This window comes from Rana temporaria, chromosome 6, assembly GCF_905171775.1.
Source record: "Rana temporaria chromosome 6, aRanTem1.1, whole genome shotgun sequence".
NCBI lineage: Eukaryota > Metazoa > Chordata > Amphibia > Anura > Ranidae > Rana > Rana temporaria.
Window position 1 is genome coordinate 200,087,518 of NC_053494.1, and position 21,222 is coordinate 200,108,739.

The 21,222-nt window shown below is 45.7% G+C and overlaps 1 protein-coding gene across 1 annotated transcript in view; it reads right to left on the minus strand.

The window, feature by feature from the left end:
- Nucleotides 1-20,770, minus strand: part of LOC120944151 (anion exchange protein 3-like) — a 66,241-nt gene extending 45,471 nt beyond the window's left edge. Inside the window, exons 1-7 of the mRNA XM_040358064.1 lie at nucleotides 20,361-20,770; nucleotides 15,697-15,833; nucleotides 13,388-13,568; nucleotides 8,226-8,361; nucleotides 7,122-7,257; nucleotides 2,898-2,991; nucleotides 395-579 (exon numbers count right to left, since the gene is read on the minus strand). Coding sequence (XP_040213998.1) covers nucleotides 395-579; nucleotides 2,898-2,991; nucleotides 7,122-7,257; nucleotides 8,226-8,361; nucleotides 13,388-13,568; nucleotides 15,697-15,833; nucleotides 20,361-20,550 — 1,059 coding nt within the window. The 5' untranslated portion in view covers nucleotides 20,551-20,770. The remainder of the gene's footprint in view (nucleotides 1-394; nucleotides 580-2,897; nucleotides 2,992-7,121; nucleotides 7,258-8,225; nucleotides 8,362-13,387; nucleotides 13,569-15,696; nucleotides 15,834-20,360) is intronic.
- Between the last annotated feature and the right edge of the window lie 452 nt (nucleotides 20,771-21,222).

The window sequence follows — 21,222 nt, forward strand, 5'->3', positions numbered from 1 at the left end:
CCTATCAGAGTTACGTTGGCATAGAGCATATGGGATGCGCTACGCCCTCACAAAAATACGCCGCTGTCTCTGAATCTGGGCCGAAGAATCTGCGAGGGGACATGGCGGCGAATGAGGAGCACTTCGGGGGCTTCGATTTCAGGTAAGTAGCAACATAATGAGCTAGTATGCTATGAATATTTCCTAAACGGTTATTTCCTAAACGGTTCAAGTTTAGGAGATATTCACAGTACCTACAGGCAAGCCTTATTATAGGCTTACCTGTAGGTAAAAGTGGTAGTACAGGGTTTACAACCACTTTTAATGGAAGAAGGACAAAAATGTTTTGAGTTTTTTGTCTTCACACCTGACATTATATATATAGAGTGACTCAACCAGGGCTGGAAGAACTGACCTTATCTGACATGAGGGTGGAGATGGAACGCCCCATCTCATGGTAATCCATATTAGATTGGCTGGGTCCGAGCAAGATAAAGAGGAATCGGACAGGAATGGGAACCTCCAGGACCGACTCCAGCAGGACAGCCTCGTTGAGACGCACAAAAGCTGTGGCAGGGTTAGCCAGGAACTCCACGCAACCTGCGGTATACAATAGACATTATAAACACCTTTATCAGCATTGTATCAATTACCACCAATAGAAGGCCAAGAGAAGACCAAGAGAATCATCATCACTGCTGTTTGGCTGAATGAATTCTAGATACTTAAAAGTCCAACTGCAAGCTTGGGTATGTCCCCCCCATAACCCCCCTGGAGCATCCCCCCAACAAAATCCACGTACATACCTTTTTTGCTTTTTACAATCTTTATCCTCTGGAAGTGGGAAGATCATAAATGCAGCAGAGATTTGAATTCCTGTGAGCTCAGGAAGAAGACTTCATGCCCTGGGCTCACAGGAAATGGGCTAAATGACACCAGGCATCATTTAACCTGGAAGATCAGCAGTAGTAGCAAAATGCTGAATGGCACCAGAGGTGCTTATTTAGATTTACAAACTGTAAGACCTCCTTTCACACAGAGGCAGTTTTCAGGTGTTTTAGCGCTAGAAATAGCCTCTAAATAGTGCCTAAAAACCGCCTCCCCATTTATTTCAGTGTGCCCTTTCACACTCGGGCGGTGCGCTTGCGGGACGTTTGGGGGCGGTTTGGGAGCGCTATCTACAGCGCTCCCAAAATGTCCTGTCCATTGAAATGAAAAGTGCTTCGGAGGTGCCACAACACAGGCGTTTTTAGCCCCTTCTTCAGGGTTAAAAGTGCCCTGTTAGCGGCGCAAAAGCACCACTTAAACAGCGCTAAGGCGCCGCTAAAACGAGCGGTACTTTAACGCTAACGGCCAGAGCTTGCAGTGTGAAAGGGGTTTTAGGGATGAATTTATGTCTCCTTTGCCCGTAGACAACGGTGCAGGTGCACTGAGTGTGCCGCTAGTAAAGGCAATCATGCCGTCACTGCCGGCTCCCGCGCACAGACAAAAATAGGATTTTATGCTCACCGTAAAATCTCTTTCTCTGAGTTCACGGATGGACACAACCTTAATCTTGACATAGTGGGAAATAGCCTATCTTTAGGAGAGACTAGGCAGAAAGTGTTAACAACTTCAAAACCGAACCGCCAGGCCCAGGGTGCGGTCCCACTGACTATATCTTCTCAGCCTGCACCAAGCAGTTCAGTTCGGAGCAAGCAGTACAAACTTTAAAGAAAAAGAGGGGTGGGTGCTGTGTCCATCCATGAACTCAGAGGAAGAGATTTTACGGTGAGCATAAAATCCTATTTTCTTTTTCGTTCATGGATGGACACAGCCTTAATCTTGACATAGTGGGACAACCCAAAGCAGTGTCAAAATGAGGGGTGGGAAATTAAACTTCACCCCAAAACAAAACAGAGCTCCTCAACTGTAACTCTAAACAGCTGCCTGCAAAACTTTGCGGCCGAAGAAGCATCCGAAGATTCACTCACATCAACTTGTAAAGTTTAGTGAAAGTGTGACCAGGCGACCTGGTCACCGCCTTACACACCTGGGAAACAGACACTTCATGTCAGAACCCCAAGAGGCACCATTGCCCTGGTCGAATTTATCATGATAGGGGGGCGCCCGACCCTTTATGGCGTAAGCCTGATCAGAATCTGTCGGGTCCACCTCAAAATAGTGGGCGATGAGACCGCTGGGCCCTTCTTGGGACCAGCCACTGAAACAAACAGTGAGTCTGAAGCAGTAGCAGTAGCAGACAAGTATATTCTCGGAGCTCGGACAACGTCCAAGGGATGCCACGTCATCTCCTTAGGATTCGACGGATGAGGACACAAGTATGGCAGTACTTGGGGGGGGGGGGGGGGGTGGGGATTTATGCTGGGGCATATAGGGAATGAGAGGATTTGGGCTTGGGGGGAATGGGGGGGGGGGGGGGATTTGTGCTGGGAGGGGGATTTCAGCAGGGGGTGGATTTTTATTGGGAGGAGGTGGGATATATGCTTAATCGGGGGGGGGGGGATTTTTGCTGACACATAATGCTAATACATCTTGGGGGGGGGTGCAACTTGGAATGTTCGCCCTGGGCTCTAGATTACCTTGTCCCGGCACTGCCGCTCCTTCCCATTTAAAAGAATGGGAAACCGCGGTAATACCGCCCCCAATGCGCCTCTGCATTGCGGGCAGTATTAACACTTTATCGGCCGCTAGCGGGGGTTAATACCGCACCGCTAGCGGCCGAATCCCGCGGCAATTCCGACAGTATAGCGCCGCTATACCGCCACCGCTCCTCCTGCCCCAGTGTGAAAGGGGCCTTAGACTCTAACTGCATCACCTGGACAATAATTGTTGTAATTATGCCTTTATTCCTTCCAAACACAGAACATCACTTGTTTTGCAATCAATATAAGTAGAGAATAATCTGATCTACTAACCCACAAGCACAACGGTAGCTTCTGCATGCTCCGGGATCTTCTCCATTAATTTCCAATGCTTTATACGATGACCATCGGGACCATTCAGTGTTTTCTACACCAGAACAGGACAGCAAAGAACAAGGTAATAGTCCAATGGAAAAACCAACCCAAATCCTAGCACATTTTGAAACATTACTTTAAATCAGCCCATGTTCAAGACTCTCATATGGGTGTCAATCTATGTGAGGCAATTTCCCAAAGTCCTACTCAACCAAAGCAATTGGACAGATCAAAAAACATATAGGTAGATTCAGAAAGAGTTAGGCCGGCTTATCAGTAGATAAGCCGACCTAACTCCGAATACGCCGCCATATGTTTAAGCGTATGCTCAAACAGAGATACGCTTAAACATATCTAAGATAGACCGGCTAGCGCCGTCCTGTCTTAGATTGCAATTTTTCGGATGGCCGCTAGGTGGCGCTTCCATTGCGGCCGGCGTAGATTATGTAAATGAGCTTGTACGCCGATTCACGAACGTACGCCAGGCCGTCGCAGTCGAATTACGTCGTTTCCGTAAGGCCTTAGGCGGCCTAAAGTTATTCCACCTATGAGGTGGAATAACAATGTTAAAGTATGGCCGCCGTTCCCGACGCGAGGTTCGAATTTTTTACGTCGTTTGCGTAAGTCGTCCGCGAATTGGGAGTTACGTCGTTTACGTCCACGTCTAAATCAATAGGCCCGTACGGCGTACTTAGGCGCAATGCGCACTGGGAAATGTAGGCGCCCGGCGCATGCGCAGTAGCAAAAAACTTCAAAAAACGTGAGGTCAAGCCTCATTTCCATACAACACGCCCCCCTCCAACCAATTTGAATTAGGCGCCCTTACGCCCGCTCGTTTTAGGCTACGCCGCCGTAGATTAGCAGGTAAGTTGATTTAGAATCATTACTAGCCTAGCTAATTTACGGCGGCGTAGCCTAAAAAGGCTAAGCTACGCCGCCGCAAGTTTAATCCTATCTACCTGAATCTACCTATTTGACTTTTGTTATTTTAAAGCCACTAGATAAAACAGCCCTAAGATCATCTTCTCCTTCACTGTCTAAACAGGAACACTTATGAAAACCAAGCATTTCTGTTAATGGCTGTAGCTGAGCCAAAAAACATAGTGAAAGGATTGCATTTGCGTGTTCCTCTACCCTTCCTTGGTGTTAATGGTGGAGGATGGCGCACACTAGCTGGTCGCCATTACATTGGTTGTTTTTTTCTGCTGTAAAAACATGAGGGGTCACCCGCACTCAATCTTTTTAGATCTCTGTACCACCTAACTTTCTCCAAAATGAAAGGAGCCAGGCACCTTGTGGTCCTCACTTAACCCAGAGTCTGGGTGACAGCACACACGCCCAAGAACCCCTATAGGCCCCTGGGGACCTACCTTTTATCCTTTGTGCTTATTTTGAACAACTGGAGGTACACGTGCCACCCCTTGATGGAGACATCCTAACATACTTTGAATTTCTGGCTTTTATGTACTCGCCAGGGGCGGACTGACCATTGAGGCACTCGGGCACTGCCCGAGGGCCTCATGCCACTAGGGGGCCCCATCAGGGTTGCCAGGCTCAGTAAAACCAGGGACAGTATGTACAAATCTGTGTTTTTTTTACATCTGTCCCTGATATGTCCGAAACCGACATGCTTTTGATGTGAAAATCCCGAGATTTTAGCTGCTCCGTCTCTGCACTGCCACCTGGCATGGTGGCCATCTGTAAGCCCGGGGGCGCCATAATCTTCTATTGCCCGGGGGTCCCATGAGTTGTCATTCCCCCCTGGTACTCGCTTTAGTTGGAATAGATCCTTTTAGATAATCAACCCCCTGAAGAAGACTTATAAAGTTGAAACACGTTGGGATTCTTCTCTCTGTGCATCTGTGTCTATTTATATATATATTTTTTTTAATGTCGCTTCAATAAAATATTGTGCTTTTAGCTATATATTACATATTCTCAGTGTTTCCTCTCATATGCGTCCCCTGCTGTCCTTATATAGTTACATAGTTATTTTGGTTGAAAAAAGATACAAGTCCATCTAGTTCAACCAATAAAGGGGGGGGGGGGGAATTATACAATCCTATGTACACAATCCTATACCCACAGTTGATCAAGAGGAAGGCAACAAAAAAAACAGCAAAGCGTGATCCAATTTGCTTATCTATTACTCCATAGAATCTTCAATCTCTCAAGACATACTGCACTTAAGTGTCTTGGAATTCATGTCTTGCCCGGATCACCTGTACTACTTCCTCCCAGGGCATAGGTCATATACACTTCTGCACCATAACTCCCACTCCCAATTCAGGTAATGTCTTGGTTGATGTGTTGGGGTCCCTCTTCGGGGGCTTAATGTGCTGGTTGACATGCTGGACTCAAAGGTGTTAAAATAATTTGTAAAGAGTAATTATACGTGTTATTAAGCAGCGTTTCCTTGCTGATTTTGGCCTACTTCACAACACTTATAATTACTATTTTTGAGTGACTTTGGAATTCTTGAGTCCAACCTTGGGCTTGTAATCTCTACCGTGGCGCTCTTGCTCTTACAAAACGTCTTTGTCTGTACACGAGGCATCTTCTAGAAGTCCTTTTGTCTATGAGAACTGCCTAACTAGAGTCACAGTATATTCTATTCAGCATCAAAGTTCCTATATGAATTTGGTTTCCGGGGACAGTCACCGGATTGAGGACACTGTCCCTGGAGCCAGTCTGTCCCCGGATTTGTTCCCTGATTGCAGTGGCATGGAGGGGGGGCATCTGGTACTCACGCCTCGGGTGCAACATTTTGGGGGTGCAAAATCATTACTGTGCCCCCCCAAGTGTGTTGCCCCCCCCGCCCAGGGACTCCTGTAGTCCAGCCTGTCCCCCATGATCCCTCTGGTGCTGCTATTGGAGGAGCTCTTGGCAGGGGATACTGAGGTGCGGCTGGGTGTCGGGAACAGTACCTGGTGCCGGGGAGAGCCCTGCTCCTAAGGATTATCATGGAGGCCATGGACAGCTGAGCAAAATCAACCGATCTACACTGTTCATGTAGGGGGGTGTGAGTAGTGTAGGAATCGGGTAGGTCAGTGTAGTGGTCAGTGTGGGAATCAGGTAGGCCAGTGTAGGGATAAGGTTGGTGAGTGTAGTGGTCAGGTAGGTCAGCGTAGGAATCAGGTAGGTCAGTGTAGTGGTCAGGGTAGGAATCAGGTAGGTCAGTGTAGTGGTCAGGGTAGGGAACAGATAGATCAGTGTAGGAATCAGGTAGGTTAGTTAGTGGATAGTGTAGGAATCAGGTAGGTTAGTGTAGTGGATAGTGTAGGAATCAAGTAGGTTAGTTTAGTGGTCAGTGTAGGGATAAGGTTGGTGAGTGTAGGGATAAGGTTGGTGAGTGTAGTGGTCAGGTAGGTCAGCGTAGGAATCAGGTAGGTCAGTGTAGTGGTCAGGGTAGGGAACAGATAGATCAGTGTAGGAATCAGGTAGGTTAGTGTAGTGGATAGTGTAGGAATCAAGTAGGTTAGTTTAGTGGTCAGTGTAGGGATAAGGTTGGTGAGTGTAGGGATAAGGTTGGTGAGTGTAGTGGTCAGGTAGGTCAGTGTAGGAATCAGGTAGGTTAGTGCAGTGGTCAGGTAGGTCAGTGTAGGAATCAGGTAGGTTAGTGCAGTGGTCAGGGTAGGAATCAGGTAGGTCAGTGTAGTGGTCAGGGTAGGGAACAGATAGATCAGTGTAAGAATCAGGTAGGTTAGTTAGTGGATAGTGTAGGAATCAAGTAGGTTAGTTTAGTGGTCAGTGTAGGGATAAGGTTAGTGAGTGTAGGGATAAGGTTGGTGAGTGTAGTGGTCAGGTAGGTCAGTGTAGGAATCAGGTAGGTTAGTGCAGTGGTCAGGTAGATCAGTGTAGGAATCAAGTTGATCAGTACTACTGTACCAGTGGAAGGGACTCAGGGAGTGCTAAAAGCGAGGGGTGCAAATTTCTTGCCCTACCCCGGGCGCTGACAACCCACACTACACCACTGACTGCATATATAATTTGAGTAAAATATGTGTATTAAATAGTTTACCATTTGCCAATAAAAAAAAAAATGTCCCCGGATTTAATTTTAATGGTCACCTTACTCCATGCACACCTTCCTATGTTATATTGGTTGCATAATGGACAGCCTCACAGACGAATGGAAAAATCAGTATGATGGTTCTCGATCTGCAGCCATCCCTCACTCACCTGCTTGTTGTCTGGGTCAGCGTGGGCATTGTTGGTGTTGGTCTCTTTCTGAGGACTATTGGTTGGTACATGGTTTCCCACTCCGGATGTGGTGCTAGTCCGCGGATGATGGGAGTCTCTTCCATCATTGGGGTGGCTGGCAAAGGGAAAAAATATTTTAAGACTGTCGTAGAAATTCAGCAAAGTATTCTTTCCACAAAAAGACAAATCAGCCACCAGCATCTCTCCCTTGCATTATATATATATAATGGGCCATATTCTCAGAGAAGTTACGATGGAGTATCTCAGGATACTCCATCGTAACTCCCTTTTTTGGCCAGTGTATCTATGCTCCTGATTCTCAGAATCATTTTTGCATAGATACACCTAAGATCCGCCATCTGTAAGTCACTTACACTGGCGGATTTTAAATGCAATGACGCCGGCCGCCGCTAGATGGCATTTACGTGAAGGAGTCATTTGCATATGCAAATGATCCTTCTACGCCGATTCCCGAACGAGTTCGCGTCGCGTAACTGTCGCTAACGTCCTTTGCGTAAGCGGAAACTTACTCCTGCTATATGAGGGGTAAGTTTCCGCAAGTCTCGCGTAGGCCATGTTACGGATGGCGTCGGGTCCCCGTCGTGTTTTTTCGTCGGATACGTCGTTTACGTAAGTCGTTCTTGAATACGACTTTACGTCAATGACGCACACGTCGGCGTCATTGACGTTTTCCGCCGAGAACTGGAGCATGCGCACTGGGCTTTTTGCAGCCCGGCGCATGCCCAGTTCTTTTGCATCGGGGGCGCGCTTCATTTGAATAGAAGCCGCCCCCTTGGAGATCCGCCAGGCTACGCCGGGACACTTACACTCCGCTGTCCCAACTTATGGAGCAAGTGGTTGGGGAATACAACACCTGCTCCAGTAAGTTGGGACAGCGGAGTGTAAGTGCCCTAAGCGAAGCAGGCGGAGATTCTTTGAGAATATGGCCCAATATGCCTCCAGCTAGAATATTGCCAGATTGGCCAGTAATACATACCAGCATGCAATGAAGTACTTAGAGGCCAACAACCAATTAGCCTAATTGAGCCCATAGCTGAGCTAGTGATGGATAGCACACATTACCTGTGCTTCAGCAGCAGAGAGCGCATGACGTTTGAGCGATCTATCGCTCTGATCTGCTCTGAAACAACCATTGAATCCACAATCATCCGAACTATTCCCAACATAGAAGTTTGTTCCAAGTCTAGAAGGATTGCTCCTGTAGGGAGAAATGAATTAAAAGGCTTTTTTAGATTTGTATGAGCTTATAGAGGGCCTAGCGCCAAATATACTGTGGGCCGGATTCAGATAGATTTGTCTATCTATCTGCTGGCGTAACGTTTCTGCGATACGTTACGCCGCCGTAAATTAGGGCACAAGTTCTGTATTCAGAAAGGACTTGCGCCCTATGTTACGGCGGCGTAACGTATGTCGTCCGGCGTAAGCCTGCCTAATTCAAATGTGTTTGATGTGGGCGTGTTTTATTTAAATTCACTTTGACCCCAAGTTTCTGATGTATTTTACGAAGTGCGCATGCTCGAAATTACGCCGCAAAGCCTCATTGGTTTCGGCGTGAACGTAACTTACGCAAAGCCCTATTCGCGAACGACTTACGCAAACGATGTAAAAATTTTAAAACTCGGCGCGGGAACGACGTCCATACTTAACATTAGCTACGCCTCATATAGCAGGGGACGTCGAAAAAAGCCTAACGTAAACGACGTAAAAAAATGTGCCGGCTAGACGTACCTTTCTGAATCGGCGTAAATACCTAATTAGCATATTCCTCGCCTAACTATACGGAAGCGCCACCTAGCGGCCAGCGTAAATATGCAGCCTAAGATACGACTGTGTAAGACACTTACACCGGTCGGATCTTAGGGAAATATATGCGTAACTGATTCTCTGAATCAGTCACACATTGATACGACGGCCCGCACTCAGAGATACGACGGCGTATCAGGAGATACGCCGTCGTATCTCGTATCTGAATCCGGGCCTGTATATTTTCATGACAAGTGCATGCATGCTAAGAAATGTGTCATTTTATCACTTGCAGGTATTTATTACCTCTCTCAGATATTACAATACTCCCCCTTTGCCTAGGACAGAGCCATTTTTATTCAGGTAACATCCAGAGTCAGCACCTGTTGATTGAGTTACTGGCTAGGGCTGGGCGATTTTCCCTCCCCAAAAAATCAGCGATTTTTTAAATAAAAAACTAGATTTACGATTCAAATCGATTTGATTTTTTTTTATGGACACCGCCGACACCGCGCCAGTCCTGAGTCTCGCAGACTAGGCCAAAGCCACGGCCTCGCCTAAAAACTCCTGACTGCAGCCCCTCAGGACTGGCGCGGTGTCGGCACCGGTCCTGGTGGAAAAAAAAATATCTAAAAAAATTAATTGCTTTAAAACCTGAATCGATTTGACCTTGCAACTCGATTCAGGATTCAAATCGATTTTTTCCCCAGCTCTATTATTGGCTCAGACATAATATACTGTATGCATGTAAAAGCTGATGCCCATGGAGGTCCTGGCTTTGTTTGCAAATATCTGACACAGATCAGCCCCAACTGCAGTCTCTCACTAGGGTAGGGTGACCAGACATCCCCAGTTTCAGGGGACTGTTCCCTGATTGTGGACACTGTCCCTGGACCAAGTCTGTCCCCAGATGGGATTTAATAGGGGGCAGGGGCAATTTCAAAGACAATCAGTGCAGAATTAAAAAAAAAAATTGAATTACACACCCCCGCTCCGCCATGCCTACTAGCATAGGGGGGTTGTATTTTTCCCATTATCTGTGCCCCTTTCTGATGATCATGTGCTGGTCGGAGCGGAGGGAATATTTCTTCAGTTTCGGGCGCATGCCCATTTAGCTTCGCTTGCATGTTCTTCTGCCTTGGCTCAAATCCTGGCCAGCCACCCGCCTATCTCCCTGCCTTCCCTGGTGGAGTGATCTTCCTCCGCTTCCCATCCAGTAGTAACCGGGGCCCAGAGAGTAAGACTTGAGAGGCTGTGAGGCGGGAGCGGCAACGGGTAGAGAGACGCTGATTGTTGCCATTACTAGTAAAGAAAAAATATGTCCCCGGATTTCATTTTAAAAATCTGGTCACCTTACACTAGGGTGACTTGCTACAAAGTTACAATAATGCATTGTGATCATTGGAGAAGAGGTGAGCGAGGAAATGCTCCACTTGCTTGCAGCAGATTATCGCTTCTCAGCCTTTTGGTTAGGATGAAGTGTAGTGTCTGTTCTTATTAGTGTCCAGTAGGGGGTGCTGTGCTGTCATTCTGGCTTGACCGGGAGCTGCAGTGGCTGGCTATGACATCAGAACATGTGTGAACCCCTATGCGTCAACATGTTTCACTTAATCGCTTCTTCAGGACACACATGTGGGGGTATAGGAACAAATCTTACTGATCCGGATGCCACTGCCTGCACAGGACCTTCCTTGGATGGGCCACATGGGACTGAGATAACCAGAACCAGGGTCCAAATTTTAAATATATAATAAAAATAGTTTTGCCTCTAGGGGCAAATGAGAACTGGTATAGTACACTTGTCATCAGAGATGAATCACGTATTGGCTGCACTGACATCAATAGTCACATCCACTAACATTCTCAGGGGGAGATATACAGGTACATGATACAGGTGCCTGTCTGTAAGGGACTTTGATGTAAGGGAAACATTAATGGGGTCACTGATATAAGGGAGCTCTGATGGGGACCCTGATATAAAGGGGGAATCCAAAGTAAGGGGGCGCTTTGATAGAGACTCTGATATAAGGGGGCTGTAATGAGGACCCTGATATAAAGGGGGACTCCAAAGTAAGGAGGGACATTTTATAGGGACTCTGATCTAAGGGGGCTCTGATGGAGACCCTGATATAAAGGGGGACTCCAAAGTAAGGGGGCACTTTGATAGAGACTCTGATATAAGGGGGATCTAATGAGGACCCTGATATAAAGGGGGACTCCAAAGTAAGGGGAGACATTTTATAGGGACTCTGATCTAAGGGGGCTCTGACGGGAACCCTGTGGGTTTATGCAGTTGGAGCCGTGAAATGGATGAGTTCCTTGCTATGCTTTAAATAGGCTGTAATCACGGTCTGGAGTGGATGTGACTATTGATGTCAGTGCAACCAATACATGATTCCCCTCTGATGACAAGTGTACTATACCAGTTCTCCTTTGCCCCTAGAGGTTCAACTATTTTTGTTATATATTTAAAATTTGGACCCTGGTTCTGGTTATCTCGGTGCTACGGCGCCCATCCAGGGAAGGTCCTGTGCAGGCGGTGGCATATGTCCGGATGAGTGAAATTTGTTCCTATACCCTCCATGTGTGTCCTGAAGAAGCGATCCAGCGAAACGCGTTGACACATAGGGGTTCACGCATTTACAACTATTTTATATTGTATATATATCGATGTTTCATAAAATGTATCTTTTTATGAAAAGCATATTGTTGTTCCAATCTGCCTCCAAAGTCTGACCTAGAGGGTTTCTTTTTATTTTTCCAATCAGCCTAGGCAAAGTCTCGGACTGAAGCTTAAAGATGGATTTTAATGATAAAATTATTTTGAATGATAAAAGGTGGAGCTTTTCTGCTGTTCTTCTGTCAGATATGCATTTGTGTAAACTTAGAAAGTAAATAACTGTATATATATATATATATATATATATATGATGTAGGCCCAGCTGCTCCCCTTGCCCTTTCTATGCACTATATACTCTGCACTACAGACATCTATCAGTCAATGACCTTGTGTCATTGACATGCTACGCCTGCAACTCTTCAGTGGAAAAGGGAAGGAAGTTTTGACCACATATACGCTGTAGATTGAGGTAGAAAATACCCGTCCTTAGATGAGGTGGTTGCTTTCATTTCCCTTTTCAGGATTTTTTCTTGTTCAGGGTTTACATCTTAAGTTGAAATTGAGTTTACATATTTTGATCTGGCTAGAGTGTCTCTGCACTCACATAGCAAACTTGTAGTAAACTTAAAGGAGTTGTAAAGGAAAAAAAAAATTCACCTTAATGCAATCTATGAAAATCTGTGAAAAAACATCTGATGATGCCGCCCCCCCCCCCCCCCCGAGCCCCCATTTTACTTACCTGACCCCTCGAAAGTCCTGCGCTCGGTCCCGAGATCCTCTTCGCCGCTCAGCCTGGCCGCTGATTGGCTAAAGCGGATAGATTGAGAGCAGTGCAACCATTGGCTGGCGCTGCTGTCAATCACATCCAGTGATGCGGCGTGCCAAGTGGCGGGGCCGAGTGATACAGCGAGCGGCTATGGCTGCTCGCTGTATCATGGGAGCGCGCCCGCAAGGACTCATCACCATGCGAGCACTCTCGCATGAATGTGATGAGTTCTTGCGGGGAAGACCAGGGACAGCCGTGGAGGGACCCCAGAAGACGTGAATTGGGGCCACTCCACGAACTGCACAGTGGAGGTAAGTATAACATGTTTGTTATTTTAAAGAAATTTTTTTTTTCCTTTATTGACCCTTTAAAGTGTTTTTTTCACCTTAATGCATCATATTCTTTAAGGTGAAAAAACACCTTGCAGTCACCCCAGAGCACCCGCTTTACTTATCTGAGCCCCGAATTTCCGAGGGCGCGATCCCGCGTCGTTCTCCCCATGCCTGATCGGCTCTTCATTGGATAGATTGATAGCAGTGCAGCCATTGGCTCCCGCTGCTGTCAATCAAATCCAATGACGCGGCCACCAGGGGCGGGGCCAAGTCATACAATCATTGGCTATAGCCAGCAAGGTAACCCCCTCAGGAGAGAGATTCCCAGAGGGGGTTAGCTCTTGCGGGGAGGAGCCGTGAGAGCTGCCATGGGACCCCAGAACAGGACGATCGGGGCCACTCTGTGAAAAACGAACTGCACAGTGGAGGTAAGTATGACATGTTTGTTATTTTTAAAAAAATGTAAGCTTTAGTGTCACTTTAAGCTGGCCACTCAGTGTCATCCATAGAAATGCAAATATTTATTGGCTACTTTAAAAACTGTATCAGGCTGACATGTTTCGGCTATAGTAGCCTTCCTCAGATCTATGATGAAGGCTGCTACAGCCGAAACACTTTAACCTGAGACAGTTTGTTGCACAATTAACTTGCTGCAATTGTGCAACAAACTTATGATGCCTGGCAAGTCTAGCAATAGCTTAGCAAGTCATTTTAAAACTTGCAGCTCAATTGCTTTCTATCTGGGTTGATCTTTAAAACCCACCATGTGCAATGGTCTTCCTGAGTTCCAGCAAGCTACGGAAGGATAGGGAAGCCACATGAGGTTTGCCCCATCGGGAGGTCTCTTGTTCAACATCCTCCTCAAATTTTATCCAGCGAGCCGTCTCCTTCCACTGCATCTCCTGCACCCCATCAGTGACCAACTCATTCAGCTCCACAAACACCTAAAAACAAAAAAAGTGAACCAGTTGTGAGCAGAGGTGGCAGAAGTCTTCCACAGGATAGGATCATCCTTAAAGCGGAGGTTCACCCTAAAAAACATCTATGTACCATCCCATCCAGCTTACTTGCGTCAGCTATAGTATGTTTTTTTATTTTTTTTTGCGCTGTATTTACCGTTTAATCGTGCAGTTTCGTTTCAGACTCCCGCGGGGAGTAGGCGTTCCTATGAAGAGGGGAACATGATTGACGTCCGGCTATGGCGCGTCACGCGTTCCGAAAATAGCGGGAGTAGGACTCGGCTCTTCACGGCGCTATACGGCGCCTGCGCACAGACTAGGAGCTGACTGCGCAGGCGCCGTATATATCCGAGTCCTATTTCGGCTATTTTCGGAACGCGTGACGCGCCATAGCCAGACGTCAATCATGTTCTCCTCTTCATATGAACGCCTATTTCCCCGCCGGAGTCTGAAACAAAACTGAGCGATTAAGCAGTAAATACAGCGGCGAAAAAAAAAAACATACTATAGCTAACGCAAGTATGCTGGATGGGATGGTACATAAAAAAAAAAGTTTTAGGGTGAACCTCCGCTTTAACATGTTTTAACAGCTAGTCATGCAAAGTCTTCCATAGTTTACCTCTCGTGAATTGGGATGAGTTTAAGGTTCAGTCCAAACACATGTCCAGACCAAACATTTACCCGTTCCACCGGAGCCAAACGCCATGTATAATAGCAGTATTACCACCGCTGTTATACACGACGGCTTCCTGCTTTCAATGGTTGTTAAGGACACCAGTGGGGTCGGCACCATCGAGCCCTTAACAACCAGGGACATCACCAGCAAAAAAATTGTCATGGGGGTCCCCATAATTTATATCAGGCCTTTCAGGTCTGGTATGATCTTTAAAGAGGACCAAATGCTTAAAAAAAGTGTGAGTTGTCCCCCTAAATTGTATAAGAGGGAACCCCATGCAAAAATCCAAAAAGTGTGAAGTCCCCCCAAAAATCCATACCAGACATGTATCTGAGCATACATACCTGGCAGGCCAGGAAAGGGGGAGGGGGGCAAGTTCATGCCTCTCTCTTTTTTTTTTATGTGTACCAGGTCACATGTCCTCAACATGGGGGATACCCTGCATTTTTTGGTACATGTACATGATTCATCTGGATCAACTGGGGGCATAAGGTTGGTACATTGTATGGCATCTTATGCCTGCAAAGAGACAAATGAAGACTTCTTATGTGTACCGTATGTATTTTGGTCTGGTGTTTTCATGCACAATAGGAAGGCACATGGTTCTACTAGGCTAGTCTGCTTCCAACTTATTAAAATTGTAATAATGCCCCATGGCATAGGTCACACCCCCTACCAAAAAACTAAAAAAAAAAAAAAACTACCGTATTTATCGGCGTATACCGCGCACTTTTTTGCCCTGAAAATCAGGGCAAAATCGTGGGTGCGCGGTATACGCCGATACCCGCTTTCCCGCGCCGAGTTTGAATACTGCGCCGACATATACCGAGCGCAGTACACTCGGGTATAGTCGGGCAGTCTCGGCTCTTTCCGCGCTCATGTCCTGGACGTACAGGACGTCAGCGCGAGAGTTGCCAAGCCTGCCCGACAATACACGAGTGTACTGCGCTCTTTATATGTCGGCGCAGTATTCAAACTCGGCGTGGGAAACGAGCGGGGAGGACGCCGCAGAAGGACGCCGGACCCGACGAAGAGGACACCCGAAGCCGCAGACGGACGCCGGACCCGACGAGGCCGCCGATGGACGCGGCAAAAGACACCAAAACTGTAAGTACAAAAAAACTTTTTTCCACAGGAATCTGCTGCAACTTTAGGGGTGCGCGCTATACCCCAATAAATACGGTAAATCCTACAAGTGCTGCTTTACAACTATTATTCCTTTATACTGGCTTTTACAGATGCAGCAATTTAGAAATTGGATGAAAGGTTTAGCACCGGGAAACATTTTTTGAAAGATAAAAAGTGCATTTTATATACAACTATATAGATCAGACCAAAATGAGGGACAAATGAGGAGGAAAGAGGGACAGAGGGACATTGTTCCAGATCAGGGACAGTCCGTCGGAATCAGGGACAGTTGGGAGATATGAATATCACCTCATGGGGTCCTTTCCGTTCGTGTTTTTTCTTAGTCCAGTTCATCTGTGGGGAGACTACAGTGGCATCTTTCCTGCTCCCCCGACACTTCGTCACCAGCTGTCTGCGCAGTGCCGGAGGTTCCTCCAGGTTCATAACTACACAAAGTAGACAATCAAAATAAGTATAGTTATAAATAACCCATAAAGATCAGTATAAAGCCTACCAGGTTTATCTAACCAAGCAGAGCAAAGAGAGATGGGGTGCCATAATCCACAGCAAGCACATCAGGTCACCGTCCATCAGTGTGAAAGAATTAAAACAATGCAATATCTGGGCGGATGCTGTGGGCTCACAATGCACTCATCCTTTAAAATAAACAAGTTTGCGAACTATAGATAAATGCAAAACAAAGTACATACCTACAGCTTATTTTTGGCTATTGGAACAAACATTAGGAGATGGTCATACTTTGGCTATGCCTACTCTAATGCCACGTACACACGGTTGGAATTTCCAACAACAAATGCTCGATGTGAGCTTGTTGTCGGAAAATCTGACCGTGTGTACGCTCCATCAGAAATTTGCTGTCGGAATTTCCAACAACAAATGTTTGAGAGCTGGTTCTCAATTTTGCCGACAACAAAAGTTCTTGTCGGAAATTGCGATCATCTGTAGCCAATTCCGACGCACAAAAATCCTATGCATGCTCGGAATCAATTCAACGCATGATCAGAATCATTGAACTTTATTTTTCTCGTCTCGTCATAGTATTGTACATCACCGCGTTCTTGACGTTTGGAATTTACGACAACATTTGTGTGACCGTGTGTGTGTGCAACACAAGTTTGAGCCAACATTCCATGGTTTTGTTGTCGGAATGTCCGATCATTTATTATTTGTATAGATTTTTTTTTAAGTTAACCATAAGTTAACCATTTTTATAAAAAAAAAACCCGGAAAGAATACAGGAAGCTGTTTATGGTTTGTAAAACTGTGCTATATACCTTCCTAAGAAATATTTTATCTGCATCCATACTTGCAACCTGTTTTAAAGGGGTTGTAAAGGTAAAAGTTTTGTTTACCTTAATGCATCCTATGCATTAAGGTAAAAAAACATCTGACAGCACCGGCCCCCCGAACTACTTATGTTACCCCTCGAAAGTCCAGTGCGCGTTCTCGTCCTCCTGTTCGGTTCCTAGCCTGGCCGTTGATTGGCTAGGCTGGGCGGATTGATAGCAGCGCAGCCATTGGCTGGCGCTGCTGTCAATCACAGCGGATGACGCGGCGCGCCGGGGGCGGGGCCGAGTGATACAGTCAGCGGCTATGGCCGCCGCTGTATCACGGGAGCGCGCTCGCAAAAGCTTTCCACCATGCGAGGGAGTTTGCATGAGCGTGGAAAGCTTTTGCGAGGAGGAGCAGAGACAGCTGCCGAGTGACCCCAAAAGACACGGATCCAAGTCACTCTGTGCAAAACGAACTGCACAGCGGAGGTAAGTATAACATGTTTGTTATTTTTAAACCAAAAAAATCTCGCCTTTAGTGTCCCTTTAAGAGCAGCCATTTTATGGGCAGAGTCAATATTCTAAAAGTAAATGACATCAGAGCAGTGAGGAAGCCATTTTGTATTCAATGATGACTGCGCTTTCAAGTGAATCGAAATTTGGTCCAGATAACAAGAGTGACCAATAAGTATGGCTTGAAGCAAACAACACCACCAGCAATGTTCTGTAGTAGCCTGTGGAATAGAGGATAAAAAAGGCAGCACAATAATGGAGGGGCAAGAGGCTACACCCTCTAACCCAGCATCTTCAACCTTTTTACCCTGAAGGATTTTTTTAAACCATTTTGAGCTCTCAAGGATGCCTAGAACGATCAGTGCAGAAGTGACCTCTTACATTGGATGTCAGTGGGAAATTGCCCCCTTATATTGGTAGTTATTGTAGGTGGGAGATCACTCTGCCATTGTTTATTGCTTAAGGATCCCCGATAACCTCTGGAGGAACTCTAGGGTTCAATAGAACAGCCTGCACTGTTTTATGCTTAATAGGCATGTATTTTGAAGGCTAATAACTTGCTGCTAAACGTATAGAATTGTTGCACTGGGATGAGAAGAGTATCTCCTCACCCAGGTCTTTGTCTGCTGAAAGATCACAATTTTATGCATTCTCCCCAAAACATCTGGGCAGAAATCTGGCTTGCATGTCGTTGCTTATGCCCCTCAAGTGTCCCGCAGTCTTTCAGGTCCAAAATATGTCCTACCATAAAAGTAAATCCCCTAGGCCAAGGTGCCTGTAATCAGCAGATGCCCATCAAAACTATCCAGGGTTTCCTACATTTGAAGAACCAACACAGGGCATTTTTCCTCCTACTGAGTCTGACCCCCAATGCTGAGGCATTTGTTCTCTCATTGACAACTGACACTGGGGTATTTTTTTCTCCTGTTTAACACTGATACTGTGGTGTTTTTCCTCCTACTGACTACCAAAATTGAGGCATATTTCCTCCTACAAAAATCCTATTGCCCTCCAATGCTGGTACATTTCACCTTGTACTAAACATCTACTGGTCACCAGTGCTGGGGCATTTTTTTTCCTCCACCTTGGAGCATTTTGTAAAGAAAAAGAACTGCTGCTCCAGGTGTATGATGATAACCTGAGGTGGAATGTCTCGTAGAGTGCCAGCCCCGACCCGCCTCCGTGGCAAACTTGTAAGAAAATAAATGGCTCCACATTCAGGAATTCTGATTGCTTTTTATTGTTCAAAGTGATAACACCAAAGACACCAACACGAGGTCACGTAGACGCGTTTCACACTGGGGCATTTTTTTCATTCTATAGACGCTGGGGCAATTTTACCTATGGTAAGGCGAACACCAGGAGTATTCTCTACATTTCAGAGTGGGTCATTTTGGAGGACCTGCTAAATCAAAAGCAAGTTTGGTACTGTAAAAGAGGCTTTCCACCTTCAGGAAGAAAGTGGGAACCCTTAAAAATAAACCTATTCCTAAACATGTAAATATAGTGGGATTCATAATCTGCTCAATCAGTTGTTTCAAGGTTCAAACTCTGGAGCTGTAATTCTTTATTTTGTTTTGCTACTCAGTGATTTAGTCACCTAGAACAAATATGCACCCTATGAACTCACACCACATGATCTATCCCATGCTAGTGGCTTATAAAGTAGTATAGAAAACATAGGGATTAAAGCTTTTCTTCAAAAATAAGTTGTCAATTGGCTATTTCCTATCCTGATATGTCACCTTTAAAATACACCTATCATGAGTAAATAAGTAGTTATTGACAAGGAACAGGTATGGAGCTAAGCAATACCGACTTTTCTCTGAAGCAAAGGCGATTTATCTTGGTTCTCCTCTTTTTTGGAAAACCAATCGCAAATAGGGAAGTTAGGACCTTTCACTTCTGAGAAACGCACATTATCGTGCGGAGTCCCTCAAGGATCCCCCTGTCGCCGGTGTTATTCAACATCTATCTTCGCCCTCTTTTTGAGATTATTAGCAGTCAAAAACTGCTCTACCACTCATATGCAGACGACACGCAACTATATTTCCGCATTTGCAATAAAATTTGCAATAAAAAGGATCATCACCTCAATCTAGAGACATGCCTCTCTTTGATAGAGGACTGGATGACAAAGAGTTATCTTAAACTCAACGGAGAGAAAATGAATGAATGAATGAATGAATGAAAAACTTATAAAGCGCGGCGCATGCGAACTGAATCGCTTCTGGGCGCTAGTTGTTCGTGTCTCATGACATCAAAAGAGCAGAGTTTTGATCTGTCTTCTGAAAGTCATGTGGTTTTCCTCCAACTTCTCCTGTTTCACGCCAAGCGTATGAATCAACCTACAACAACTTGGACCCCCCCCCGCCCATTCTGGGCAAAATCATCACCCCTAGCGCCAAAGTCAAAAGTCTCGGGTCATCTTTGACTCTCACATGACATTGGACGCACAAATAGGGTCAGTAGTCAGCGGATCTCACCATCTGCTGCGCCTACTACGCAGACTTACTCCTTTTATTCCCAGGGAAGACATAGCGGTCGTGGTGGGAGCTATTGTAAACTCAAGATTGGACTATGCAAATGCCCTTTACCTCGGACTCCCCAAGTACCAAATCGCTCGTCTACAAGTCGTTCAAAATACGGCCGCTAGACTTGTGACTGGGAAAAAACCTTGGGAATCAATCTCACCTTCACTGAGAACCCTTCACTGGTTACCAGTAAAAGACAGAATCACTTTTAAAGCACTCTGTCTAACGCATAGATGTATCTATGGGAATGCTCCCCATTATCTATGCGAAAAAATAAAAGCTCATAATCCCAATCGCGTTCTGCGATCCACCAATCAAAATTTCCTCCAGATACAAGTCCAAAGAAGAAAGGAGATTCGCGGTCCAAGGGCCTAGACTATGGAACGCTTTACCAACCAGCATTCGGTTGGAGGAGAACCACTTGACGTTCAGGAGAAAGATCAAGACTCCTCTCTTTTGATACCAAAGGAGACAGGAACAACAAGCGCCCAGAGGCGATTAAGTTCGCATGTGCTGCGCTATATAAGTTTTCATTCAGCCCACATACTTCTGCAATGATGAGTATACATTAAAAAAGATTTGTTGTTAAAATTCAGCATTATTTCAGCATAACAAAATAGTCTCTTTTACTTACCAACACTGTCTCCATCAGGAAGGGTAAGATGGTTCTTGATAGATTCCCAAAGGTCGTAATCTTCAAAGTTCAAAACAAACTCTTCAAAGTCTTCGTGACCCACCGAATCTCTCATATTCCGGTTAGAGCTTTCTTTTCTGGTCAGTTCCTCCTTCCCTTCACTCTCATCACCTTCTTGTATGGTTCTCATCTTACCTTAACTATACCCTTCTCCTGAAATACAATTCTTTCTTATCTGTCTATTTTTGCAATCTATAGGTTCTGTTAAAGCTCGTTAAAGGGTCAACTACTCAAACCCAAAGTCGAGATGCCAAAGCTAAATTTGGACCGCTCCAAAAATTTCCACATATCACAGGTGGACCTCTTCACCTGACCTGAAGCCAAATGATGGATGAAGACATATTGCTTGCAGTCAGTAGTAAAAGAAAACCTCAGATTAACTGATCTCAAAATTTACCCAATTCCCTCTCTGTTTCTCCCTAGTTGAACTGGAATGATTGCTTGAAGTTCAACTAACAAAAGCTAGGAGATGGTCATACCTGGCCTATCTACTCTACCTTCTTCAGCTTATTAAATCCATCATTTGGCCTACTCTCTTGTCCTAAATTAGCTTAATGCTCTGAATTTCCTGTCCGTCTCCAACCTCTCAGTTTGCTGTCTGTATCTTATCTGTGTGTCAGTACCCGTCTGTCCTATTGAGTTCTCCATGCCCCGAGGAAAGGTAGATGGATTTCCATGACGTACCTCAACCACGTCGGGGGTGAGTGGTGAAAGTCAATGGCACGGGCTCTTTTTTTAGGCTGTCGAGTGACATGTGAGAAGATTACCTATCCTTTTGTCCAAGCCATTGAACGCAAGATGG